The sequence below is a fragment of the Vanellus vanellus genome, assembly GCF_965231255.1.
Source record: "Vanellus vanellus genome assembly, chromosome: 22".
Taxonomy (NCBI): domain Eukaryota; kingdom Metazoa; phylum Chordata; class Aves; order Charadriiformes; family Charadriidae; genus Vanellus; species Vanellus vanellus.
The window spans coordinates 4,566,210-4,592,194 of NC_138927.1; the positions used below are offsets into that span (position 1 = coordinate 4,566,210).

A 25,985-nucleotide genomic window follows, 5' to 3' on the forward strand; every position below is an offset into this window, starting at 1 on the left:
CTGGAGGAGAGGGGGGTTTGGGTGGCACATGCTGTTCCTCCCCCAGTGACAGCAGATGACACAGGTGCCAGCGAAGCCCTTCTCCCAGGGGAAGGAAGGAAAAGCAGCATCTCACTCTTCCTGTGCCTGAGTTGTTTGTGTCACCGTGATGGCCACATCCTTGCCACCCTGGTGGCCCCTGGACCCTTTGAGGGTGAGTCCCAGGGCTCAGGATGCTCCGGGATGGCCTCGGTGGAAGGCGCAGGGCTGTGCAGCAGCAGGGAGGACATCTTTCAATGTCTTCTCCGCTCTCCAGTGACACAAAGGACTGATGTGAACAGGACCACAAGACCCCAGTGCTTTTGAGGCTTCCAGATATTTTTTTTCTTTAATTGTTTTACACCTAAACCACCATTTCTAGCCCTGCGAGCAGGCTGGGCTGTGACAACCCAGGGAGCCTCAGGACTGCTCCTGCTGAGATGCCGAGGGGACATTCAAGGTCGATGTATGCGATGAATGGTGTGGGCGAGCCGGGGGGGGACGACACACACAGAGCCCGTCAGGTCCCATTTTAACAGTGAAAGACAGTGACTGGTGCAGAAATCAAATCCCATTTTCCTCCCCGAATTAGCACGGCCAGGATCTGCGCTGGCAGCTACAGGGGAGCAGCCCCGGTGGTGGCTCCAGCACGGCACAGCTGAGACAGGCTATAAATTCTGCAAGAGTCTTATGTAAAGGCTTTCGGGGAAGGGGATGGCAGAACCCGACTGTGCTCAGAGGGTGACTCTGACAGTCGTTAACCCTTCGGTTCACAGAAAGCTGTTTATTCCCCTCCCCAGTGCCCGTGGGGCTGGGGGCATGGGGAAGCGGGCAGATGTCCCTCCGTCTGCAACAGCATCCCTTTGCTCCCCACTCCAGAGCTGGTCTCTGCTCCCGGGACCCTGTTCCCAATTGCCCTTGTGCCTCTGGAGGAAAACCCCGCCAGAAGAGAGTTCAGAAAAGCCCTGGGGCCACTCCAGCAGAGCAGATACCCTTCTTCCTCTGCTCCATCAGCCCTTCTCTGCCCTCTGTGGGATGTGGCTGTGCAGGAGCCCTCTCCGAGCATTTTCTGACTTCACTCGCTGCTTTAAATTCCGACTCGCTGCATCTGCTTTAAAATCCAGCCCGGAGCCATCTCTTCAGTCAGGCTCCCCTCGCAAACAGCGCTTTCCTCCAGGTCCCCATTGCATGCTCCAGCCCCGAGGCCGGAGGCAGCGTGCATAAAAGAAGCGGCACAAATCCCTGGCGTAGCACGCCGGGGAAGGTGTTTTCCCCACATCGCAGCTTGCCTGGATTGCTTTGCTGGGCCCGAGAGGTCGGAAAGGAAGGGGCTGGCAGAGCTCTGCCGGAGCCGGCGTTTCCCAGGCCAGCCATGGGCTGGGATAGAGCATCACTCCCGGCCACCCGCCGGGGCCAGCAACTGGAGGGGAGTCCTTCAGTCTTTGGGGTGGCCCCAGCTGCTCCAGGCTTTCCTGTGCCACACTGGAAGGTTTTCTGGGAAAAAGCAGGAGTGAAGGGTTATCCTGGTGTGCGATCTGCCACAGCAGCCCACCAGCACCAGTTCCTGGTTGCTGTGTCCTTACAAGGCAGAGGTGCGGGTTTGAACGTGAACTAGCCAGGTTTTATATTCATAAATCCCCTGTGGTTTACCCACAGAGGGATTTTGCTTCTCAGGGACGTGGGAAGGAAACACCGGCTCCGTTACCTCGGGGGTTCGGCACCCGAGCACCCACCTGCAGGTTGGCAGCCCAGCCGTCCCCTGCTCCGGAGGGTTGTGCGGTGGAAAGAGTTCACTTCCAGCCAAGAATTTCAGTGTGTCTGTTCTGCTTAAATATTCAAACCGGTGGCTTTAAAAAAAAAAAAAAAAATAAAAAACCCAACCAAATCAAACCCGTTGCCCATTTATATTCCCCTCACAGCTGTGCTTGCAGCACGGCTGGGGTATGAATGGACGCATTCCTCTTACCCACAGCTTATCTCCGCAGAGCAACCTCCGCTCTCCCACCGGCTTCAGCTTCAAAGCTTTCCAACTCTCCGGGCTCGGGGCTGAAATTCGACAGTGTGTTAGCACAGACCTGGCTTGGAACCTTTAGTGTCTCAGAGCTGAGAGTCTTCTCATCCTCCCCACCCCCAGCCCATCCCGCCTGCGGCTCCCTCCCTCCTGGGAAGCCCCTTCCAGCCGGCAGATCCCTCCCCAGCCCGCCGCACATGCAGGCAGCAAACTGGAGATACCAGCTCCAGCCTGCCGCAGCGTTTGCTGCTGCTTAGGAAAAAAAAACTCATTTACTCAATTGAAGCTTCCCTATCGATTTAATTAATGCAAATTGAGACATGTGTTAAAACCTCCTTGTAATTACCATAACGCTTACTGTTGTGGGGTGGTTTTGTTGTTTTGGGGTTTTTCTTCCTTTTTCTTGTATTTTTAAGGAAAATAGTAAGGCCTGGATTCACGACAGCTTGTAAAGGTCCGCGGCCCTGCAAGCTGAGCCCAGTGCATGCAGCGAGAACCGCACAAGTGCTGATAGAGGAGCTCGGTGTCCGGCTGTGGGCTGCGATACAAACCCCGAAGACCAGCGTGGATGCAGGTGCGGTGCTGACCCCGCTCCCAACCCAAACCCGGGCAGCACCCTCTTGAGCAGAGTTCCTTACATTCTTTTGACTGGTAAGTATGTGCTTGTTTCTATGTTGATTTTTCTCTTGGCACTTTGCTCTGGGTGAAGTTCCGAAGAAAAATTGAGTTTCTTAATCTCTGGAGTGCATTGTTATCATCTAATGTGTCAGCTTCCAGGATGCCTTGAGCTGGAAGCCCCGGATGCTCGCAGTCACGAGGGATTTGGCTCAATTTTGTCATCTTCCCAAGCACCAGTTCCTCCCGCGCTGGGTTACAGGGCAGGACCCGTGCTCTGCTGGGCGGGCAGACCTTTGGGATCAGGCGCAGGGCACGTGCTTGTCGGCTTCGAGGTGCGATGCTGCAGGGCTGGGCTGCAGGCGTGATGCTTGCTGAGTTCCTTGGCTTTCAAAATGCGATGCCGCGGGGCAAGAGAGCTCCTGTTCTCTCAGCTGGCAGCATCGAGGGTATTTTGATGGCACAACCATTTTTTCAACAGTTTTCACTCTGCAGCAGAAGCCCCGTTTCAGGCTGGAGTGGTCTCTTGCTGACCCTAGAGATGATTCCTGAATAAACAGGGGAAAACAGGACTGAGAAGGAAAACTGAGGTGCTGGAGGAGAGAAGGGGCTGCATGAGGTCTCTCTAGTTCCAGGCTACTCCGAAAAAAAACCTGGAACAGCTTGGAGGGATCAGTTTTGGTCAATATCCAGATTTCCCCCATTTTAGGAAGGACAGGCTGAGCTCAGCCCCGTGAATGCTGGCTCCTGCTTTGCCCCCAAGCATGGGTGGGGGAAGAGGGGGCTGTGTGAGGCGGGGACCCCAAATCCTCTTTTTTAACCCCTTGACTTACATCGTCACCCTGTACCGGGGTGCAGGGTGGTGCTGAGACTGTCAGCACCCCTCCCCAGGTGACACGGTGGTACCAGAACCTCCCCAAACCACCAGCTCCAGGATGCCTTCGTCTCCTCGCGCTGATATCAGCCCTCTAACGACGATCATCACGCAAGGCCTGAGTTTGGGGGGGTGGTGGACATGTGGGTTGTTTTTTTTTTTTTTAATTAAAATGAAGCACTTATGTTGGCAGTCGCAACATGAGCGCGTCTCTCCGGGTATTGATTTTAGCGTACGGCAGCAGTTTGCTGGTTTATCGCATACAAGAGAGATGTGTTTTTCCTGCAGAAAGGCTGGCTTTGTTCGCCTCTTCTCACAGCTGCAGTGGATGTGTCTGGTCTTTTTTCTTTTAATATATATATTGATGTATTATGAACTCAAATTAGTGGGCGGGGGGGGGGGGAAGGGATCAAAGAGCACTGAGCAAATGTTAAGTGCAGGTATTGTTTCCATGCTGGTATTGCTGAGCGATTACAGGCAGTGAGTGAAGAGCCAGCGGGGACGGAGCAGGAATTAACCCATTTTGATGCAGAATTGTCGGTGGAGACAGGAGAGGAACTGCTTATTGTCCTGAGAGGATCTAAAGTGCCAAAGCACAGACCTGGACCTCCTCATTGGACTGAAGTCGAAAGGTGCCATAAAAAAAACCCAACCAGACTCGTTTCCTTGGCTCACCGGTCCTGTGGGAAGAGGTGTGTTTTATTGTGCCCATGGTGTCTGACAGATCTCGTCCATAAACAGCACCTATAGATATTGCCAGGGAAAAATGAGCTGCGGCTGTTGCACTGTGCAGGTCAGGATCTCCCGTGTTACCCGAGTGCGGGGCTGGATGTAAAGAAGGGGGGGGACACGCTTCAAAATGCTGCCTTTGGAGCTGAATTCGACCTCGCGCTGTCGTCTGAAGCGAGCCAGGCACTTGAGAGTTGCAAACCCACCTGCTCCCCAGGCGGCAGGTTTCTGCAAAAAAATCAGTAAAACCTGTTACCACTTGGCTGCGCACCGATTTTGTCAGTGAAATAGCTTTGACAGCAAACGGCCCGAGAGCCCCGCGTTGAGTATTATTTTCAAATTTGCTCTTAGTGGGAACAGGCTCAGTCTGGGGGCTGTTACAAGCTCATTCATATTGTTTATTTGACATCGGGGAAGTCATATTCCTTTAAGAGGATTTCCATCCCTGAACTCCTCCCATCGTGACACTTCCAAGCTACATTTTGTCTTGAAAGGGTGGCAGTATTTTTAACTATATCACGCCAGGAAAGTATTAATAGCACAATAGGCTTGCTGAGCTGCTGGTAGAGCTGAATCCATATTTTAAATTCAAGGAACTAATTAGGAACTGGGGAATAACTAGTGCTATACCCAGTTTTTCTCCCCACCCCCCCACCCCCCCTTCATTTTCAAAGAGCCAAAGCAAATGTCTTTACTGGAATCTTCTATGGCTGTTGAATATTTGATGGCTTCCCTATGCATTGCTATTCCATGGGGTTGTCAAAATCACGCTGTCTCCTTTGCTCTATCCCAGCTGAAATGGCTGACTCTGACACTTCTGAAATATAATTAGTGCATCTCCTGTTGGCTCACATGTAAAAATAAAAGCCAACCATAACCCCTTTTCTCCGTGCTTCTCTCCCAGCCGCTCGCTATCCCCGGGTGATGCAGCTCTGTGCAGCGCAGTTATTTTTGAACCCTCGGCAGTGAGCTGTTTACGGGCTTCCCTGAATAGCAAAGCTCTTGGTGCTCCATATGGGAAATGCAAATTTGTAGACTCTGGTTGGGAGCGGAAAGGGAAAAGCAGCGAGGATGCCGAGAAATGGGTCGAGGCTCCCAGCTTGGTTGGGAGCTATGGGAGTAAGGAGGAGGGGAAAGCGGTGCGAGGAGATCTCCAGGCCAGCTTTCATTCCGTGTTTCTGGACGTAGTGGAGGTGGGAGGCAGTGTCCACATAGATCTGTCCCTACGTTTGGCAGGTAGCTGCCGGGAGAGCACAGCTGCGCATTAGCGTCTTGGAGGATCTGCTGGTGCCGCAGACAACCAGCCCTGAAACTGTACCCGCTGCTGGGAGTGCCTGTGATAGCTCTCCTTGGTGTGAAGTCTCTGGTCTCTAATAATAGTTGGGCTTGTGCTGAAGCTTTTTGCTCACTCTTCCCTCTCCCCAGCCATCTGTTTTCAAGAAACTTGTGGAATTCATGGCACTGAGCTCTTATCCATATTTATCGGAGAGGCAGAGACCGGCTCGCAAAGCTAAAAACTGGGAGAGAAGACTAGTTAAGAGATACAGAAGTAGTTTAATCATGTAAAACCTCATTTTCTGAGGAAACAAAGAATGAAAAACATGCCAGGAGATCTACCAGCAGGCTGGGAAGGGAATTCTGCTGTTCCTTTGCCCAGGCTGGATCGAAGGCAGAGCTCACTGTTCAGGAGGAAGAGCAATTCTCGTTCAGCATCCTGCTGCAGCCAGGGTGAAGGTGCTCCTGTGTGGGTACCGCAGCCGCTGCCCTTACTTCAGGGTCTGTCGCCATTTCAGTGTGTTGGAGAATTTGTGGGCAAGGACAGCACAGCACTTGTGAGGCCTTTGTCTTTAGTTCATTAGAAGCTTAGATCATTTTTCTACTCTATTTAGAGCCCTCATCATCGTAGTACTTGGATATCGTGCAATACAGTCCTACGACTGCATTTGAAGAGGTGAGTATGACGTTTCAGGGTTATATTGCCCCAATAACAAAGCAATTAATTTATATTTTCATCTCTCTTGCTGCAGGCGCAACTGCCATCTGTGGCGAGTGCTTTTACTTGTCTCATTTTATGGAGGGAAGTGAGTTTGAGTGAATTTCTCAAAAAACAAATGAACAATGTAAGCCAGGCGCCCTGTCTCATTCGAAAAAAAAATAAAATGTGTCTAACAACACATCGGCAAGCGCAGATTTTATTCTGAAGGGAACATTTTCTTAATGGCATTTTTCAGCATAAATATAGTATCAGCCTAAACACCTCCAGTAAGCAAATAACAATTTCCTTAAACATTTCTTGCCTGTGGAAGAGCTTTCATTGTGAGGGAGACACTCCCTACAAGTCTCGTTTTAGTCTTCATGTCCGCGGACTCCTCAACTCCATTTAGATTAAAATGTATTTTTACCTGAAGATCAGTGAGACCTTTGCAGCCACTAATTTTCCTTTCGAGACCTTTGTCAGGCAGCAGCACGTCGGTACAGCCAGTGTGAAGATGGGTAAGCTGCGGTGTGGAGAAAAATTTGCTGAAGGTTAATACAAAGACTGAGAAACCCAGAACGAAATCTTTTAGCCCTTCTCTCTACCTCTGAGTGCAAGTTTCTTTTAAATTAGTCTCCTCTAGCAGGTTATTTATTAAATCAGTTAAACCGATTGACTCAGGTCAAATAACATATCGGATTTCTAGTTTTAAAATGAACTTTGCTAATGCAGTGACTGTTACCAGACTCAGCAAATGTTTGCTAATATTACTTACCGAGGTACTTTAAAACATTCTCTGATTAACAAATAAGCTGTCAGTCCATCCACCATGGATGCCTAAGAGTGGCAATTTAATACTCAGAAAGCACATTTTCTTAGTGGAGATTAAATATTTTTGCAAGTTAAAAGAGCTGCCGTGGGCTGAGTTGTCACCTAATTATGTCAGTCTCTTTGTGGGATATTTTGATAAGCACATCAGAGGAGACGCTTTAATCTTTATGCTAAATCTGATCACGTCACGTCCTAAATTCACACGTACAAGGAGTCCTCCTGATGAGACCTTGACTTAGATGTTTCACTGAGAGCGCGGTGTGTTGAACCGCAGCCGAGGGTCCCCGTGTTTTGTCTGTGCTGAGAACGAGCCCACTTGAGCTTGCTCTTTTTTTGGAAAAAAAAAAAAAAAGGAATTATAGCAAAAAGCTCTTGGTGATGAGGAATCCAGGAGACAAAAACTACTGCAGCCACATGCCGCTAGGCTCCACGAAAGAAGAGTCTGTTTGGAATGGCAGTAAATGTGTCGATAAACACAAATCAAATGCAAATTAAATAAAAGCTTTTCATATACTCCGTTCTCCTTGAAATCAGGCAAAAATAAATGCCACATAAACAAATGAGTTTTATGAAATGTTCCAAAAATAAATCCACTCTTGCAACGAGGCCAAAAATGAGATCGTCTCCATGCCTTTCCAGCTGCTAAGAGCTGTTATTTCTCTTTGTGTCACAATAATACTCAAAGATTTTGGTTTAAATTGAAACCACTTGTGGCAGGTGGTGTAAAGGGGTTGCTACAGAGTCTCAACCTAAGTGACACGGCATGGAAAATCTCGGAGCTGAGAATAGATCCCGAATCTGATTCCCCGCTCAGTGCCTCTCATCAATAAACCGCGTTGTCGCTCGCATAGGAGAGTTCTTATCTGAAAGAAACATTTTTGGCTTTAAAAGCAATCTGCAAGTGAAGGTAAGTTACATTTGGGTCTTTTTCTTTTTTCTTTCTCTTTTTTTTCTCCTGTGAGAAGCCCAGGAAATAAGATGGAAAGCCCTGAGAACAGCCCCTGCATGACTCGTAGTTTTATCTCAGCCTGCATCCCTCCTTCAAAAGCGGTAAATGATATTTCATCATCATCTCTCCGGGGGGTGAGGACGGACTAAAGGCAGTCACACAGGTACGAAACAAAAAGCCCCGAGCCCAGGAAGCCTTGTTTTCTCTGGGAAATCCTGAGATCATCCCAGGGTAAGCTCATTGATTTTACTAAAAAGCATTAATATCAAAGCATCCAACACATTGTTGATCTAGACGGATGATAATTAATAAATGATAAAATAAAACACAGGCTGGTGGCATGGTCTCTTGGCTGCTTTGTCTTCCAGCAACATTTGATGCAATTTAATCCAAGCACGCAAGATGTTTCATTTAAAAACACGTGTGTCGTATGTGAGATCTATGCATATACCACTGGTACTGAGTCAGAACCCCGTGAATGTACCAGGCATTATCCAGAAGGACCAAGCAGCCAAACCATTTTGGATCTGAAATCCCTTCAATCCCACAAAAAGGTTATACCATGCTGCTGGAAAATGGCTCTTCCCATGCCCAGCGAGCCACTCCGGCAGAAACCTCTCCCGGTTCTAGCAGCTCGGCTGCTGGATGTGGTTTCCATGGAAATAGACGTCAGATCAGCAAAAAACAGGGCAAGTGTTTAAAATAATCTCTGTTTTGAAAGCTTTATGCATTTCTGTCACAATATTAACCTTCCTCAAGGTAGGAATTTTTTTTTTGGGTGCAAAATCCTTGATTTTAAGAGTGTGCACAAGGGTGGGTTCCCTCAGAGAAGTCCTTTCTTCGGTATTTAGGGTACGGAGACCACTGGGCTGGGCTTGTGTTGTAGCAGAAGATCTGTGCTGTTCTCCAGCCATCTGCCTTTTATGCGTGTTGACTCTTGGTGTAACTCCGGTGACTGTAGCGTGGAAACTACCCCGGGAATTGTACAGGAATCAGTTGCACGGAACACGCGAAAATGCAGCCAGTTCATTTACAGCACATTTGCGCGGGAACCACTTCTCTGCGCTTGGCAACAGCGTTATCTTGGGAAGGGAACTGCTCCCAGTGCAGCCCGTGGGACAAAGACAGATCCTCTTTACACAGCTGTTATGTACATACTATGGAATCTGCATGAACGATGGCTTTTCTGGACATGCTTTGACTTGCTGGTGTCACCCCAAAGGAGAGGGTGGCCATGTAGCTGTCCCCCAAAACACACTGCCAGGGGCTGTGGGGCCAACGCATTGTCAGACCCAAAGATCCTCTTTGAGGTTGGCCTGTGGTGGCTGTGACCCTGAAGTGACTGAAGGAACATGGTGGTCATCTTGATGATGACCAAGAGCCCTGAGGTTATTGTGGCCCTGAGATAATGGACTGGCCCTGAGGTGACCGTGCCCTCAGGTAGGTGACCATGGCCCCGAGGTGACCATGGCTCCAAGGTAAATGGTGATGATGCTGAGGTGACTGTGGTCCTGAGGTGACCAAGGGCCCTGAGGTAGGTGACTGTGGCTCAGAGGTGACCATGGCCCCAAGGTAGGTGTCCATGGCCATGAGGTAACTGTGGCCCTGAGGTGAGTTGCCATAGCCTTGAGGTGACCATAGTCCTGAGGTGACTGAAAGTCCTGAGGTAAGTGGCTATGGCCCTGAGGTATCAAGGGCCCTGAGCCAGGTGACCATGACTCTGAGGTGATCGTGGTCCTGAGGTGACCACAGCCTCGAGGTAAGCGGCCATGGCTCTGAGGTGACCATCGTCCTGAGGTGACCGTGGCCTCACGGTGACCGTGGCCCTGAGGTAAGTGGCCAGTGCCAAGGTGACTATCCAAGCCACGGCTCCGCTCCTGCCGAATGCCCCTGAGGAGACCGGCGACCCTGACCAAAGGAGGCCACCACGGGGCCCCACTCCTCTCCACCACCGGGGTGGGAGACAAAGGGAGTCTCACCACCAACCAGGGCGTGGAGGGAGAGCACGGCGCTGGGGGCCGCACGGCCCCGGGGCGACCCGCGGAGACGAAAGGCGTCGCGGGGAGGTCCCGCACCCTCCGCCCGGTCCCCGCCGGGCCGCGGGGGTCGCCGCCCCTCGCCGCCACCGCCCGCCCATGGCGGACTACGTTTCCCGGCATGCAGCGGGCGGCAGCGGGGAGGAGGGGTGGTGGTCGCGCGCCCCTCGCCTCGCCCAACCCCCCCCCCCTCCCGCCCCCCCGGCGGGTGGCACGTGCCGCCGCGCTCGGCCAATAGGGGCGGGGCGGGGCGGGTCACGTGCCTTTGTTTGGCGCTTTTGTGCGCGGCGGGGCGGGCGGGAGCGGAGTGTGACCGGAGCGGCGGAGCGGGCAGGTGGGTACGCGGCGGCGGCGGGACGACCCCCGCGGGCCACCCGGGGCCGGGGCGGGTCCCCACGGGCTACCCGGGACTAGGGCGGCCCTTCGGGTGTCGATGAAGGCGGAGGCGATGGTTCGCGGAGGTCCATTCTCCGCGGCGGTGGGGCTGAGGAGGGCTGTCAGGGCGAGGGGGGCGGTCGGGGGGCCCCGCGCCGGTCCCTTTTGTCCCTTCTCCTGGCGGGAGGTCGCGCCCTCCCCGCCCGCTTCTGGGGCGTCGCGGTGACAAAAGGAAGGGGCTGCGGGAGACAATGGGTGGGGGGGTGGGGGTTGTCTCCCGATGGAAAAGGGGGTGTCTATTGTCCCGGGAGCCGCTGTGTGAGGGGTGACGCCCTTCTGGCGGCGGCGCCCCCTCCCCTCGCTGACAGGACCCCGCCATTGTTAGTGGGGAAGGGGCGGCGCCCGGCCGCGCCCCGACGCCATCGAGCTCGGAGACCCGCCGTTGAGCCCCGTTTGGCGGCGGCGGGGTGAGGGTCCGTTCCCGTCCGTCGCCCCCCCTCCCTACCCCCCACCCCCCCACCCCGAGGTGGAGGCGGGGGCCCGCACCTGCGGCGGGGGGCGGCAGGTGCCCGGATGTTACCGTTAGCCCCGCCTTCCCTCGAGCCCCCCGCGCGCGGGCGCGCGCGCGCTCCCGCTCGCTCTTTCCCCGGCGGTTTGAATTCGGTGCGGTTAGGAAGGGGGCGGGGCCTCCGCCTCGGCTCCTATTGGTCGGCGGCGGGTGGGGCGGTACCGCTGAGGTCCGGGTGGGTGCGCGGTCCTAGCGCCCGTCCGTGCGGCTCTGGGGCGGCGCACCCACCCAGCCTCCGCTTCGTCGACAGCTTAAAACCTGGGAAAAAAATAATCCTCCTTTTGGGGTTTTTAGGGCCTTTTATGGCTCTTTTTTTATTGTGTCCCCTTATAACAAGAGGTGCTGGGCAGCGTGCGTGCTGCCTGTCTGTCGTGATGCACAGCATCTGGTTCCGTGCACAAATAAAATTTTAAATTAGGTCAATGTGCGCATTTAAGATCTTTCGGTCGTAGCAGGCATTCTGGCTCTGCTGGCCCGTTGTGTGCTGTATTTTATTTCAGAGAGCTATATCTGCTATGTGCAATATTGGTGAAATATCCATAGAACCATACGCTGCTGACTTAATGGTAAAATGGGACTCTTTGTTTGCATATCTTAATTACGGTGGAGTAAAACAAGGACTCGGAATGCCTGGTTATGCAGTCCTACATGCAGATCCTGCAACCCCAATAACAGAGCATTTCTGCTGTTCCTAGCAATGTACATCAGCCTCAGCCTCACAGACTGACTGGAATTACTGACTGCAGTAACCCACCCGGCTGTCTTTTGTTCAGCAGGTCTAATTACGCTTAGCAGTTTTTATTAGGAGTTAGAAGAAATAAAATTCATGTATTTAATGTTCAGTGGCATGTCTCTTTGTTATCTAGGAATCCAACCGATTGAAGCTCTCCCAGAGTTGGCTTCTAGAGTCATATTTTCTTGGTCATGGCTACTTCTGGTATGTAGTATTATGTACTAAATGATCTTGTGTCTTTTTTTGTTCTCTTAATTTCCTCAGAAATAATTTAAAAATCTAATACAGTAAAATAAACTGTCATCACCATGCTTTTTTCCCCATCCCTAGGCTGCTTTGGAGAAGCTGTTAAAACTGGGTGCTTGTGAAAACATACCAAAAGCCCTCTCAGATGAGGTTGTTGGCAGATGGGCTTCAGCTCATCTGCATGCCATCTGCTCTGCTAACAGAGCTGACTATCATCTAGGCGTCTTGGTGATCAAAACTGGTGTGTGCTGGTACAACTGACACTGCAGGGCTGACGTGCCTGTTCAGAGGTGTTTGAAGAGAGAACACTGGCTTACATATTTCTTTGAAAACTGGTTTCAGCTCTTGGCTGTGTCAGGTCTTAAGTGAACACCTTGAATTCTTCCTCAGACTTGTCATGGGAGACAGAATTATTATTTTTTTTTTTTTTCATTTGAAGTGCTGATAAACTTGCTTTCATGATGCTGGATATTAATGCCTAAAATAAAATATTGGGTGCTTGTGTAATGTCCTATCAAGGAAGAATTGCAAACAAAATTTCCTGCCACGTATTTGAATGGCAGTGCTGCTGCTTTACATCGGAACTGTTGACTCGGATGCTGTGTCCCTAAGTGAGCCTTGTGGTGTTGAGTTTTTGAATGTTCAAGTTACCTTAGCCAGTTCCTGGCTTTAAAACACTGTTTGTGTGTTTTTTCCCATGTTCCTAGATATTCAAGTGAAGGAACTGGAAAAGCGTGCTTCTGGGCAGGCCTTTGAGCTGATACTCAGTCCTCGCTCAAAAGAAGCAGTCCCAGAATTCCCTCTTTCTCCCCCAAAGAAGAAGGATGTGTCATTGGAAGAGATTCAGAAGAAGTTGGAAGCAGCAGAAGAGAGACGCAAGGTAAACTTTAAAACAGGTTAAGTGAGCTCTGCTCAACCAGTCCGTGCAAGTTGTGTTGGTTTTAGTATTTTGTTATTTTTTTTTTAATTTACTTGTTGCTAGGGTCAAGTGATCAGCAGTTTGTGTATGGTAAATCAAATTGTAATTGAACTTTGTTGGAATATCTGGAGCTCTGGTGAACCTTTATTATGGTCTGCAAGGCCATGCCTTTGTTCCCAAAGTGATCTGGAATGGTCACATGAAAAAACGGGAGAAAATGTTTAATTGAGTGGTGATCTTCTTTCATGAAGAAGCTGTTTTTTTTCTTGTCTTTAACATAATAACAGATCCATTTTCTCTTAGAAAAATGTAGTGGTGAATCTGTAATGAGAAGGTTTGTCTGACTTGTTGTAAGACCTTGCTGTTGAGATGTAGCTTGGAGCTCTTGGCTGTGCAGAGGCTTACTAACTGAAGTGCAGCCTCCTGTGTGACGTGAATCACAGCGATTCATCATTCTGAGAAGCGAGAATCTTCTAGGAAACATTTATCAATGTTAATGTAAAAAAAAAAAGTTCTTTTTTTCCAGAAAAATCCCACTTAATGGGAATTGCAAGTGATAACAGAAACTTAACTTTCCTGGTAGTTTGTAATGGTGAAATATGGGTTATGTGGGTGGTGGAAGCACCAGGGAGCTCTGTCCTGCATCGCAAAGTTACGCAGTTCTCCAGTAAAATAGCAGAAGATATTTTTCTCTCGGGAGTTGTGAGCAGCTCAACTATAGTTGTCTGTGTAGTTCATGTGGTTTATGTTCAAAGTGGGCATCCTCTCTTTTGCTAGTCTCATGAGGCAGAAGTCTTGAAGCAGCTAGCTGAGAAAAGGGAGCATGAAAAAGAGGTGCTTCAGAAAGCAATTGAAGAAAACAACAACTTCAGCAAAATGGCAGAGGAGAAGCTGACCCACAAAATGGAAGCTAACAAAGAAAACCGTGAGGCACAAATGGCTGCTAAACTGGAACGCTTGAGGGAGAAGGTGGGTGTAGAGTCCCAGTTCCCCTTTGGGGGAGGGATTATCCATACTCCTTTGATAACTGGTGAAATAAAGCCAAGTAAATGGGGGGTGAGGGTGGGGCGGGGGGAGGTACTGTGAATAGATGGACATCCTTGGAAGTTCTGTGGTGGTCTAATCTTGAAAGATTATTAAATCTGCAAAAGTCCTTGCTGGAACCCTCCTCTTGGGGGCGGGGGGATGGATGGAGTTAGAGCAGCATCTCTCTTGTAAAGCTTCATCCTGTAGCCCTCGCTCATGGGTTCCTGCTGTGAGCTGGGGGGTGGGAAGCAAGCAGGGGGTTGCTCTGCCGGCCTGGAGCACTGCCCCTCTGCGCCCGGACAGCTAACTGCTTCCCTGCTGCTGTCTTCTGTCTTTCAGGACAAGCATATTGAAGAGGTTCGAAAGAACAAAGAAGGCAAAGACCCCGGTGAGGCTGAAACCGACTGACTTAATTCTGGAAACTGACTCTCCCCCTCCTCTAAATATCCAAAGACTGTACTGGCCAGTGGTTTTATCTTTGGTTTTGTTTTTGTTTGGTTTTTTTTTTTTTAAGTTTCTAGAAACTGATGTAGAACTGTAAAATTAGATCCAAACTGTACACTTGCTTTGGGGGCTAGAGGGGAGACCTTACATGTTTCACTTTTCTAAAGTGTTGTCTTTCCAGTGTAGCTATCTTCTTGTTGCATCCTTTTCTACTCCAGTGCGCTTGCTACTGGGTTGATGGCTAGTACTGTATCAGCTCTGTAAGACATTGTGAAAGGAATATGTAGTATACTGTTCCATGCTGAATATCTGTTACACTTCAAAAATCTGACTGTCCCACTCTGCTAAAATACTGCTGTAACTGAGTGACTAAATAAAGCTGCACAGTGCTGTTATCATGAGAATTACTTCTGAAAATGATATGAGAAACAACAAAAATCAGTTGGCTGCAAGAGCCATCCTTACCCTGTGCTGGTGGAAAGGGCTGTAGCAGCACTTCTCCTTATGCCCCTGGGCACGCTGCGTGGCTGCCTTCCCTTAGAGTGCACTCATTGTCTTAATTTTACAATCGGAGCTTTGTTTTGACACCTCAGCAGTGGTCAGCTGTTGTGTGTTTTTGTTAAAAAGAGTTCAGAACCACCTCCCTTTGGATGCTGACACTTCAACAAACAAGTCCTTGTTACCACATGACTGATCTGAGCCTTGGAGTTGGTTTGGTGGTGTGTGTGTGTGGTGGGTTTTTTTTTTGTTTTTTTTTTTTTTGGTGAGGGTTTCTAGAAGATGACTTGTGCTATTGAATGGTGACTTGTGTACCGCTTCCTGCATAAAAGTTGGAAACCTGTTCTGTGCTGGGCTGGTGAGCCTGCCCCAATTGAAAGTGCTGTTGGGGATAAGACTTGCTCTTGTTTTGGTGTGTGCCGCAGGTATGTTGGGATTGTATGCTGTGCCACAGGGCCAGTCTGAAGATTAACTCCTTCCCACAACGAGATGTGTATCATCTTTGTTCTTTCTGGGGTGTGAGAAATGAATATGGCTGTACTTGTGCTCTGAGGAAAGATGCTTTTTAGGTGGATTGGGTTCAGAGTTGCTGTGTTGTACAGGTGCCTTAAAAAAAAAAAAAAGCCAAACCAATCCAGATCCTTCCTGTAAGGACATCCACAGGTACTCATGCCGATCTGCGGTAAAGACAAGGTTGCCATCTTTTTCAGTATAAACACCACGGTCTGAAGTATGGCTTTAAGTGCCTTCCCTCAGAGCAGGGAAGCTGTGGGTGTCACAGCTTCTGTTAATGCCACTTGGTGGTGCTGGTCTCACTGAGGGACACTCGGTCCTACCTTCCCCCAGTTGTGCCCTTGATCTTGAGGCCTGGCTGCCAGGTTTGTTTTCGGGTTATCTCCACACCTGGAGCATCTGGCACTGCCCCAGTGACAGAGTTGGTGACAGGTGATGTGTTCTGAGGATGGAAAAGCTGGTACAGAATTTATTTTAAGGGGCTAATTGAGTCCTGGAGCACTTGGCCCGTCTTCTGGGGCTTGCTAAAGCAGGAACCTCAGTTTAGAAAGCTTTCATGTATCACACTTAACACTTTTGCACCAGAGTTGTACTTGACCCAAAGCTGATATACTCTTTGAATGAAAGAAGAGCAGTGAGTTACAGCCAGGCTCGGTGCAGTGGAAGGCTGGGGTCAGACCCTTTCCCTGACGGATTTTCAGAAGCATTATGATACTTCATAATTTAAGGTAAGAGACTGTACTTCTACCTGTTGGGGAGCAACTGCCTGTCTGCAGTGGGGGCAGTGCAAGTTTGGGGGTTTTAATGGCACACACTGATGTTGGGTAAGCTGAGAGCGTGGGGCAGTGGGGAGGACAGGGGGATACAGAGCTGAACTTTGAGACAAAGGCTTGAACCCCTACATAATGCGCTCACAAAAGAATATCTTGTGCTACATAATGGAGGTTTAAGTGATCGCTGGCTCAGATCCCATATGCAAGATCAGGCATAAGTAGCAATAAAAAAAAAGTCAGGTCTTTCTTTGAATGTATTTCTCTACCTGCTGAGACAAGACCAAGTGTCCCAAATCCTGTGTGGAGGGTTTTCCCCCCATCTCTTCAAGGGGTGGGGAGGAGGATGACAGCACTGCCAAACCCCAAATGGCGTTAAGAGCACAAAGAGATGTTAAATGTGAGGTTTTGACTTGCCAGAGCTGTCAGATCTCAGCTTGGGGCCTTCTGTTCCCTTGTCTGAGTTCTGCTTTACGTGGCTGCCTGCATTACGCTTAACTGGAGCTTAATGCACGGGGTCTGAGCCCAGTTCCTCTGCGAGCTGCTGGGGAGGAGATGGAAGGTTTTTGAGGGGTGGGAATGAGATTGGGGAATGCAAATAGTGAGAGGATGGTAGTGATGTGAGAAGGGAGTAAGAGGAGGAGGGGAAAAACTAGCATGGAGATGGTGCTCAGGCAGGAGAACAAATAATAGCTGGACTATAAATAGGTTGGTTTAAAAAAAAAAAAAAGACAAAACTAAGACAAAAGCTCCAGAGCTGTATTTCCTAGGCTAGACAGCCCACCATGCGGCAGCAAGTCACAAAAGCAACTGCAAAGCCTCCCGATGGGTGTGGTAGGGGAAATTGGAGAAGTAGCGATTGGAACCCGCTCGGCCATGGGCAGGGGCTGCGCCGGGGGCGGCTACCCCCGCCGCTCTGATTATCCTCCCGATCTGTGGCAGGTAAATCATTAAAGAGAGAAGCCCAGCCCGCGGCCGGCGGGGCGAGCCGCTGGATGGGGAAACGGCGCATCCCCGGGGGTGAGCGGGCGCGGAGGCCTCCGGCGGCGGCGGTCCCGGTGTGGATGCGGGGGGGGGGGGGAGGGGGCGGCCTCTGCGGGGCTCGGCGGCGGGGAGCGGAGCTGCGGTGGGCTCGGCAGGTGCCTTGGCCGGGGGGGGGGGGGGGCTCCCGGGGGAGCAGCAGGTCCTGTTGGGGCTGCGGGAGGGGAAGGGCACGGTCCCACCGACCCTGACCTCCAGCTGCAGCCGTGGCCTGAAATACTCCCCTATATGCACACCGGGGGGGGGTATCGATCCCTGGGTGCCCCAGAGGGGTTTTGGCAGGGCTGCTCTGCCGGGAGGAAGGAGAGGCTGCCTGGGTGCGGGTCCTGGAGCCCAACCGCCAAAAACACCCTGGTTTCTCACGTACCGCAGGGACTCCGTGAGTCTGTGCTGGGAAGAAACCGGTCATCGCTTGAAAGAGATGTATTCGTGCTTTAAAAGGCTAAAGATGGACGTGTGCGCAGGAGCAGGCAGGGATGTAAACAGCTGGGGGCTGAGTCTGTATCATTGAGAAAAAATTCAGCAGGATGGGTGGATGCTGGTTGAGAAAGGAAATACTCCATAGGAAATAACAGGCGTTTGAGGCAACGTTATTGACATCTTGTAGGTGCGCGGAGGTTATTATTCAGAGCACAAACCAGATTAATGATTTCCAGCGCTGCGCAGGATGCGCTCCCTTCATAGCTGAGCGTTGCTCAAGGCTTCGTAGCTAGGAACAGCTTTGCAAACTAGGTTCTGCTCCGACAAGTTTTGGAGGACCTGAAGTAAACACCGCTCCCTTTCCTGCCACGTGCCTGGCCCCGCTGAGCACAGCTTCTTCCCGCTGCTTGTGCCTGAGCAGAACCAGGGATGCCTTTCCCATAGAAATTTGTCTTCTGGCAGCTGTGACGAGTTTGGACGTGGTCTGGAGCTGAGCCCCCTCCCCGCGTACCCAGGCGTCTTCGTGGGCAACCCTGGCACAACAGGCAAGTTCTCTGGGCAGCAGCAGGGCAGCAGTTTCTTCTGAACTGCCCATCAAGTTTTGTCAAAACAGCTTAACCTGGGAAGTTCTGCTTTTGCCCGCTTCTCCCCAGCAGGACTCGAGGCTGTTTCAGTTCAGTGCAGTAGCTGCAAAATCCGGAAGACGTTTATGAAGTTAATTTTTCACTGGCAGCCCGCGCGTGTTGCAGTGCTACAGGAGGGTTTAGGAGGCCAAGCAAGGGTCAGGACTGCTCGCTGCGAGGTGCTGCCCTGATCCAGGCGGGTTGGTTTTGACGTGGGGCCTCTTTAACCATGCGAGGTGGGAAAAGAGCATTCAAGAGGGGAGCTGAGCAGCAAACAGCCTGTTTTTTAGCTGCATCTGTACTCCTCAGCTTCGGGCAGGCATGAGTTACAGACCTATCTGCTCTCTTTTTATGGGGAAACTACAGAGATTTTTAAAATAAACAGTCTCATCCTCCTCCTCCTCCTGTTCCCAAACTTTGAAGAGCTTTTCCTGTCTGAGCTGTCCCTGAAATGACTGCACTTGCCAGGAGTTGAGGCGTAAATTGGCACTGGAGCTGGACGGGAGTTGGGCTGTTTTCTTCAGAACTCGTCTGAACAAGAGCAGGTAAAGAAAGGGGGGGAATCACGTTTCGAGTGCGTTCTGTTAAATGTGTTTTTAAGGCTGCTGTGAAAAGGCAGAACAAGCCAGCATGGCTGCCTTTATCTTGGTAAGGACAGCGGCTTCAAAAATGTAAATATGGAAAGGCTTGCTCGCAAAGATTACGCTGCCGGACCTCGGTGATGCAACAGGATGAACTCACTTGAGCTGCGTCGTTTTCGTGCAAAGCCGCATGGAAAATCAGGAGCTGAAAAAAGACGGTAAAACCTCTAAACACAGAAGTTACATCTTCTGTTACTGGCGTTACAGATGTTTTTTGTGTTCTGAAACGTACCACTCATGAGGCAGAGCAGGTCGTCTCGGGGCTTGTGGGAACGTGGTTTGTTGTTACTATTGAAGACAGATACTGCAAACAGTTTACAAGGGGGAGAATCTGGGCCGCCTCTGCAGCGGGGAGTTTGTTTGGGATGTTTCATTTGTTTCCCAGTTCCCAAACTGCTGGGAAAGGGGTGAGCTAGGAACTGACGCATCCTGGTGTGTTAATTATTGTATCAATTAACCCCATACTCCTGTCCTCTACCTCTGTAGTCCTCCAGACAGTCTGTCGCCGGTGTAGCATGGGGCACTCCAGGGGGGATTTTAAATCTCCCTTGAGCCTCCTTCCTATTACTATTTTTGGTGATTCTTTTATTTCAGCTACAGTGAGGCCATTCTCCAGTCACATGTGATTTTACATGTCTTTGGGGAAAAAACAAAAAAACAAAAACAAAACAACAGACAAAGCTTTCAAACAGCTCCTGCTTGTTGATTTTTTTTTTTTTTTTTTTTTTTTATAAAGTCACTGTTAAATCCAGCAGCAAAACTTTCTTTCCATCCCAAAGGTTGTTTTGCGTGGCAGGGACCCAGAGTTCAGCTGCATCATGGCAACGGTCGTCACCGAAAAGCTTAGCCGCCTCTTCATTAATGTGCGGCAGGTCCCTCAGCTGCTGACCCCCCTCTCTCCCTCCACTGTCAGCAGTTCGGAGGTGCCAAAGGTCTTCTGGAAGCCCTACATCCACACCGGCTACCGGCCGGTGCAGCAGACCTGGCGCTATTACTTCTCGACGCTCTTCCAGCAGCACAACGAGGCCATCAATGTCTGGACCCATCTGGTGGCAGCACTGATCCTGCTGCTGCGGTTCCAGCAGCTCTCGCAGCGGGTGGATTTTGGGCAGGACCTGCACGCTCAACCCCTCCTCATCATCATTGTGGCATCCATCACCTACCTGACGTTCAGCACCCTTGCTCACCTTCTGCAGGCCAAATCTGAGTTCTGGCACTACAGCTTCTTCTTCATGGACTACGTGGGGGTCGCCATTTACCAGTACGGCAGTGCTCTGGGGCACTACTACTACGCCATTGAGCCAAGCTGGCACGAGAAGATCAAGGGGTTTTACATGCCGATGGCTGTCCTGTTAGCGTGGCTGTCCTGCGCTGGTTCCTGCTATGCCAAGTACCGGTACCACCAGTCTGCTCGCCTTCTGAGCCGGCTCTGCCAGGAGTTGCCCTCCGGCCTGGCGTACATGCTGGACATAAGCCCTGTGGTCCACCGCATCTATACCGCGCCACCCTCCTCCGAGCAGGCTGACCCAGCCCTTCTGTATCACAAATGCCAGGTGCTGTTCTTCCTCATCGGTGCCTTTTTTTTCTCGCACCCTTACCCCGAGAAGTGGTTCCCTGGGAAATGTCACTTCTTCGGGCAGAGCCATCAAATTTTTCACGTGTGCCTGGTACTCTGCACGCTGGCGCAGATCGAGGCAGTGGTGTTGGACTATGAGTCCAGGAGACACATCTATTCCACTCTTCAGGGTGATTTGGCACACAACTTCTCTGCCCTATGCCTCTTCACTGTGACCTGCTCTGTCCTCACAGCCGCTTACATGGCCCAGAAGGTGAAGAACAAGCTGAGCTTCAAAGAAGAGTAAGAGCCCTCAAGGAGAAGCGTGTGAGCTCACCCAAACGGTTGATGTGCAGCCATCTGTGGTGATGCTGGCATGAATCCGGCCACAAACTTCGAGAAGAGGAATGTAAAGCTTTGCGAACTGTTACTCGGCAGTGCTCTCTGTAGGGAGGGAAAGTTAAGAGCTGCTTTTTATGCTTTTTTTTTTTTTTTTTTTTTTTAAATTCAGAATTAGTTCCAGCTTGCTCTTGAAATGGTACACTGGTTTAATTCACGTATCTGAATAAACAGTTGGAACAAAATGTCGTTAAACGCTGCAGCCCTGTACCCGAACAGCAGTGGGCTGGGAAAGGTTCTTGGAGGCTACCAGGTCTTACAGCAGAAGGTAAGGAGGTGCCATCCACCCCCCCATTAGCACTGGCTAATGGAAACAGACTGGGGTAAACTTGTATAAAGCACAAACAAGGGTAGAAAATTAATTTAATATCCCTTTGGGGCCTTTTTATATGGCTTGGGGAGTTGTACAGAGGTATCCACACAGAGACAGGGCCCTGTCCCTTCCCTGGTGAGAGCATTGGGCGGGAGAAAGGCAGGGACCCTGTCTGTAAAAGCACATTAGGACACAGAGAGGGCACCATTGGGGTTGACCTGATGGAGGCTGAGCCCCGGGGCAGTAATGGGGAACCTCTGCACCCTCTGTGGTGGATGAGGCCCTGGACTCAGGCACAGCTCTGTCGGTTTGAAGCACAAAGCCTGGTGTGAAGAGAGGGCAGACCTGAAACTTGTAAAGGCAAGGTGAGAGGGGCTGGGGGAGGATGGGGCTGGGGTTGGGTTTTGCAAACAGGTGGGCTGGGGGCAGGGGAGAGAGAGGAAAAGACCCAGGTGTATGTGCTGCTCCCCCTCCCACCTGCACAGCAGCCCCTGTTTCCCGTCCCCCGTTGGTATCTCTGCCTCCGCCACCAGCCACCCCTCTCCTGCGCTGGTCAAGGCAGCCGGTCCCGACCTCGGGGGCCACGCGATGCCGCCTGTCCGCAGACCCACCGCAGCGCCCCGCTACCCGCCGCCATCACTCCTCTCAGAGGGCCGCCACCGCCCCGGGCCTTATGTAGAGCACGGCCCAGAGTGGGCGGGGCTCCGCCTGCCGCTCATCCCGCTCCGCCGCTCGGATTGGTTCCTCCTCACCACGAGCGCGCGCGGTGGCCGTTGGCGGCCGTTGGGCGGGGGCGGCCCGAGCGCGAGGCGGGAAGAGGCGGTGGAGCCGGCGCCGGCGCCTGAGGGAGCGTCCGGCTCGGCCCCGCTCCGCTCCCCTCGGGCGCCGCTCCACCGGCGGTCTACGCCCCGCTCAGCCCTGGGGTCGCCGGCCCGGAGCCCGCCCGCTGCCGGGGATGAAGCGCAGGCGCAGAGGCGGCGCGGCCCGGCCCGTCGGTGCGTGCGATGTGTGGCTGGACATGGCCCGTCTGAAGCAGAGCGCGGCGCAGGTGCGGCTCGGCGCGGGGGGACCTGGCCCGGTGGGGGGGGTGGTGACGGTTGTTTTGGTGCTGCAGCCACCTCCAGCGCTGCCAAGCGGGGTTTGCCCAGGTCCCCGTTCCGAGGGAGCGTGTGGCTGCCCGGGGTGGGGGGTACCGAGGTGGTGAGAGCCCGGAGTGGCCGGCTGTGCGCTGGAGAAGGGTCTCAAGAGGTGCCAGAGGGGCGGGTTAGGGTTGGCAGAGCTCGGAGGCTGTGGCAGGGCCGGGCCAGCCCACCGCCTTGGTCCTGAGCATCCTGCTGTGGGGGACCCTGCCTGAGCAGGGGGCGGACAAGGTGACCTCCACGGGCCCCTTCCCACCTCAGCCGTTCTGTGATGGTGCCACAGGGAGAGCTGACGCATTTAACAAAGGTGGGAACCGTGCCACGATGCTGGAAGAAGGGTAGAATTGTTTTTAATGGCATGTGTTCAGTTTCCACTTGTTTCTTTCCCTACTTAGTCTCTGGTAGCCAAGCCAAAGGCATCTAGTCGAGTTCTGGAATGGAAACACACCTCAGTCGCTTTCACGCAGGCAAGCGCCTCTCAGCCACGCACCAAGCAAACCACCATCTCTGCCTTCTTCAGCGCGCGGACAGGTACTGTGGAACAGCCTCTGCCCCTGTAGGAAAGTAGTTTCAGGCTGTAATAGGAAATCATCTCGCTTTATTTCTTGGCAGCTTTACTAAGCAGAAAAATATATTTTCTAGTGAAGAGGGTGAAGGTTAAAGGCTTGAATTCCCAGAAATAATTTTATTGTGATGGTTAATATAAATGCAGGCACCTTTTACAGTGTTAAGAGTGTTACTGTATAAGTAACAGCAGTCACAGTCAGTCTTCACTGGAGAGCAATCTGGACTCTAAACAACGCAGCAGGCATTACTCCCTACAAAACTGGAATTTTCAGAGGAACGTTGGGAAGCCTGGCTCTGCCCAAGCGCTGATACAAACCATCCAGGTAGCAAAATGTCCAGTTCTGTGTTGCCGGCTGGTATTGCACAAAGGACAATCCAGTCGGGAACGCTGCTTGGGCTGGGACAGGGTGCCGTCTGGGCAGGAGCAGCAAACCTGGCTGTGTCCTGTGGGCAGCTCTCCCTGCCTGGGGAAGGTGCAGCGTCCAGGGCGTTACATGCCAGGTTTGTTCCAAACGGTAGCAGCTCTAAATTGTCAGTTAAATACCCTTGGAATTATAGCTGGAAGTGAAAATTCATGTTACTTGGTTCAAACAAGCTCCCTACAAGGGGAGTCAACAGGAGGTGTGCGAGGAAAGCTTTTTATGAAGGGTTGGATAAAGCCTTTTCTAAAGAATGCAGTGTTTAATCTGAACTGAACCAATGAAGGAATCACAAGGGAACTGGAATATTTAAGCTAATTAAGTCGGCTCACGACCTCTGAGCTTTTGAGGCTGCTTTTATGCTCTGGAATACAAGAAACTGTGATTTGTCTGTGGGTCTCAAAGTAACAAATATGGAGAGAAAAGAAATGGATGCAGAAACCAGTAGTGTAGGATTGTGTTGCTGTTTGTATATTGTGAGTTGTGTGAGGGCTTGTTCATCAACACTGAACTCATTTAGCAATAGAGAGATGGGAGGAACCATTACATAAATTGTACAATTTAATTATTTGACAATTTTTGTGTTGTGACAGGGCCACTGATGGTTTTTGCTTTGAATTTATTATTCCTCCCCTTTTTTAATGTGTTGTGTGCTTTCTCCTTTGTTTTCGTTTGATTCCCTCAGCGAATTGCATTCTTATTCACTGTGTGTGTTTGGATTCATTGAACTCTGCTGCTGTTTGTCAGAGGGCTGTAGGATTTAAGATGCTGGAGTATTTCTTAGTTGTATTTTTTTTTTCTGTTAGCATATCCTGAATTGAGGATGAGCTCTCTTATATTAAGAAGTTATATTAGATTTTATATTAAATGGTTTCAGAAGCAAATGTGGGAATTCATGCCTTCCAGTGTTGAAGGTGAGCTGTAGAAGTTTCACTGTGGACAAACAAACAAACAAACTGTGAGCAAACAAACAAACTTGTTTGTTTGTTTTGTGTTTTTTTTTGTTGTTGTTTTGGTTTTTTTTTTACTCTTGAGCTGCTGCTTTTAAAGGGAATGTCCTAGGTGAACTGCCTGGAAAGCTGAGAGGAGGAAGGCAGAGAAGCCGGAGACTGCCACAGTTGGAGACGCAGCTCTTGCATCTCACTTGAGGGAAGTTCACTTTTTGGAACTACTCCAGCGTTTTAGGCTGCCATTCCATCGCAGCCTCAGCAGCACAAATGCAGATTGTTGTGAGGAGATGGAGGGCCCCTCCAAAGGGTAGTTCTGAGTCAGGCATCAAGGAATGGTGCTGTGGGTAGTGACTAACCCTGGGAAACGTGTGTGCCAGCTCTGGCTTTAACCAAATCTGTATTGTTTTCAGATGAAAAAGACAAAGAAAACACCAGGCCATCTCCTTTCATCCCAAATGAAGACTGTAAAGAAAAAAGTATTTCTTTGGCTGATTCCCCTGTGAAGATTTTGGCTTTGCCACAGATGGAGGAAGCCCAGAAAGAACTGTTCAGAGTGGAGGTGGGGATGGTGCAGGGTACACCCCAGCACCATGTACAGAAAGCACCAGCCTCACTGACTCCTTTGCCAGACTCTTCAGTGTCACAAGCAGAGTCCCACAGCAAGAGTGAAGCCTCCTGTGGGGCAGGAGAGGATCGCTGCTTCTTCAGCTTCACCCAGGATTCAGAAGGCAATCGGATCATCGCTCACAGAAATGTGTCTGATTTATTTGCTGGAGAAACGGTTTCAGCACGTGGCAGGGTCACGTCAGAGTGTGGGACAGATGAACGAGAGGGCCAGCCACTCCCAGAGGAGGCACAGACCAGACTTGATTTCCAGCCAAGGCTTGGTGCAAACCAGAGTAAGAAACCACATCAATCGAGTAGTGTTAATTCTTTATTTGATTTCACTGAGACTGAGAATATAAATCCTACTGTAACAGAGGACGGTACCTGGGCTGTTGGCTTCTATTCATCTCCACAAAGACCAGCTGGAGCACAGCCTCTGAGGGAGCGCATCCTGAATGCTGGTGCTGGTTCAGCCGAGGAGGGATGGGGCAGTAAGAGGGGGCTGAGCAGTCCCTGCAGGCAGCTGTTCACCCAGGATTCCGAGGGGAACAGAGTAATCTCTCACCACGGCCAGAACCTCCCATCTCCTCGCAAGGACAGCGGCAGAGCTCGCAGGCAGCTGCCGAACTCTCCCTACCAGGGCTGGTCCAGCCATGCTGCAAACAGGAGCCTGAGCCAACCGGGGGAGCAGCAGCTGGATGTGTGCTATGATTTACTGTTCACGCAGGATTCGGAAGGGAACAGAGTGATTAAACACTGGTAAGTGACCTTCAATGGGTCCCCTAATGACCTCTTCTGAAGCCTCATGAAAGCATTTTTTTTGTAAGAAAGCAGTCAGAATTAGTTAAGTGTACCCATTGTTTCTGTATGTGTGGTCTAGCCAGCACATGCAGTGGACCCATGCAACAGGCAGGACCTTTTTGTTCTCTGAAATTTTGATTTAATAAAAATAAAACTTTGAAGGCGTATGTTCGTAATGGTTCAACTGTTTCAATCACGATTACAGCCCGTGTGTGGCTAAGGCCTGGCTTTGGTACTGCCTGGGGCTGATGTATGTCATGGTCAGCCTGAAAGCCCACATGGCTGTATTTCTCAGGATCCTGAAGTCCAAATTTAAAGGTTTTCTAGACTCAGCTCAGGAACCACACCGTCCGCTTCACCTTAGCGGCCTTGAGGAAGCAC

The 25,985-nt window shown here is 51.0% G+C and overlaps 3 protein-coding genes across 4 annotated transcripts; all 3 read left to right on the forward strand.

Annotated features, from left to right (window-relative positions):
- Positions 1–10,347: 10,347 nt before the first annotated feature.
- Positions 10,348–14,747, forward strand: STMN1 (stathmin 1). Its single transcript, XM_082494248.1, has 5 exons — positions 10,348–10,372; positions 11,848–11,918; positions 12,668–12,840; positions 13,657–13,848; positions 14,245–14,747. The coding sequence occupies exons 2-5, from the start codon at positions 11,906–11,908 to the stop codon at positions 14,311–14,313; spliced, it is 447 nt and encodes a 148-aa protein (XP_082350374.1). The 5' UTR covers positions 10,348–10,372; positions 11,848–11,905; the 3' UTR covers positions 14,314–14,747.
- Positions 14,748–16,926: 2,179 nt separating this feature from the next.
- On the forward strand, positions 16,927–20,945 carry PAQR7 (progestin and adipoQ receptor family member 7). Of its 2 annotated transcripts, none has more exons than XM_082494233.1 (2): positions 16,927–17,072; positions 19,635–20,945. In XM_082494233.1, exons 1-2 carry the CDS (start codon positions 16,956–16,958, stop codon positions 20,715–20,717), a joined length of 1,200 nt encoding a protein of 399 aa, XP_082350359.1. In that variant the 5' UTR covers positions 16,927–16,955; the 3' UTR covers positions 20,718–20,945. The 2 variants fall into 2 exon arrangements, with proteins under 2 accessions (XP_082350359.1, XP_082350360.1); XM_082494234.1 differs by lacking the exon at positions 16,927–17,072 and adding an exon at positions 18,731–18,759.
- A 1,132-nt stretch (positions 20,946–22,077) lies between these two features.
- On the forward strand, positions 22,078–25,781 carry AUNIP (aurora kinase A and ninein interacting protein; the record flags this gene model as incomplete). The annotated part of the gene is made up of 3 exons (XM_082494235.1): positions 22,078–22,170; positions 22,657–22,792; positions 24,608–25,781. The coding sequence occupies 3 exons, from the start codon at positions 22,078–22,080 to the stop codon at positions 25,564–25,566; spliced, it is 1,188 nt and encodes a 395-aa protein (XP_082350361.1). The 3' UTR covers positions 25,567–25,781.
- Positions 25,782–25,985: the final 204 nt, after the last annotated feature.

Bases quoted from the DNA above. Each gene is read 5' to 3' on its own strand.
- PAQR7 (XM_082494233.1), top strand. From the start codon at position 16,956: ATGGGTGTGGTAGGGGAAATTGGAGAAGTAGCGATTGGAACCCGCTCG. The intron at 17,073-19,634 runs GTAAATCATTAA...TCCATCCCAAAG, and splicing joins ATCCTCCCGATCTGTGGCAG to GTTGTTTTGCGTGGCAGGGA.
- STMN1 (XM_082494248.1), top strand. The intron at 12,841-13,656 runs GTAAACTTTAAA...CTCTTTTGCTAG, and splicing joins CAGCAGAAGAGAGACGCAAG to TCTCATGAGGCAGAAGTCTT. The intron at 13,849-14,244 runs GTGGGTGTAGAG...TCTGTCTTTCAG, and splicing joins TGGAACGCTTGAGGGAGAAG to GACAAGCATATTGAAGAGGT.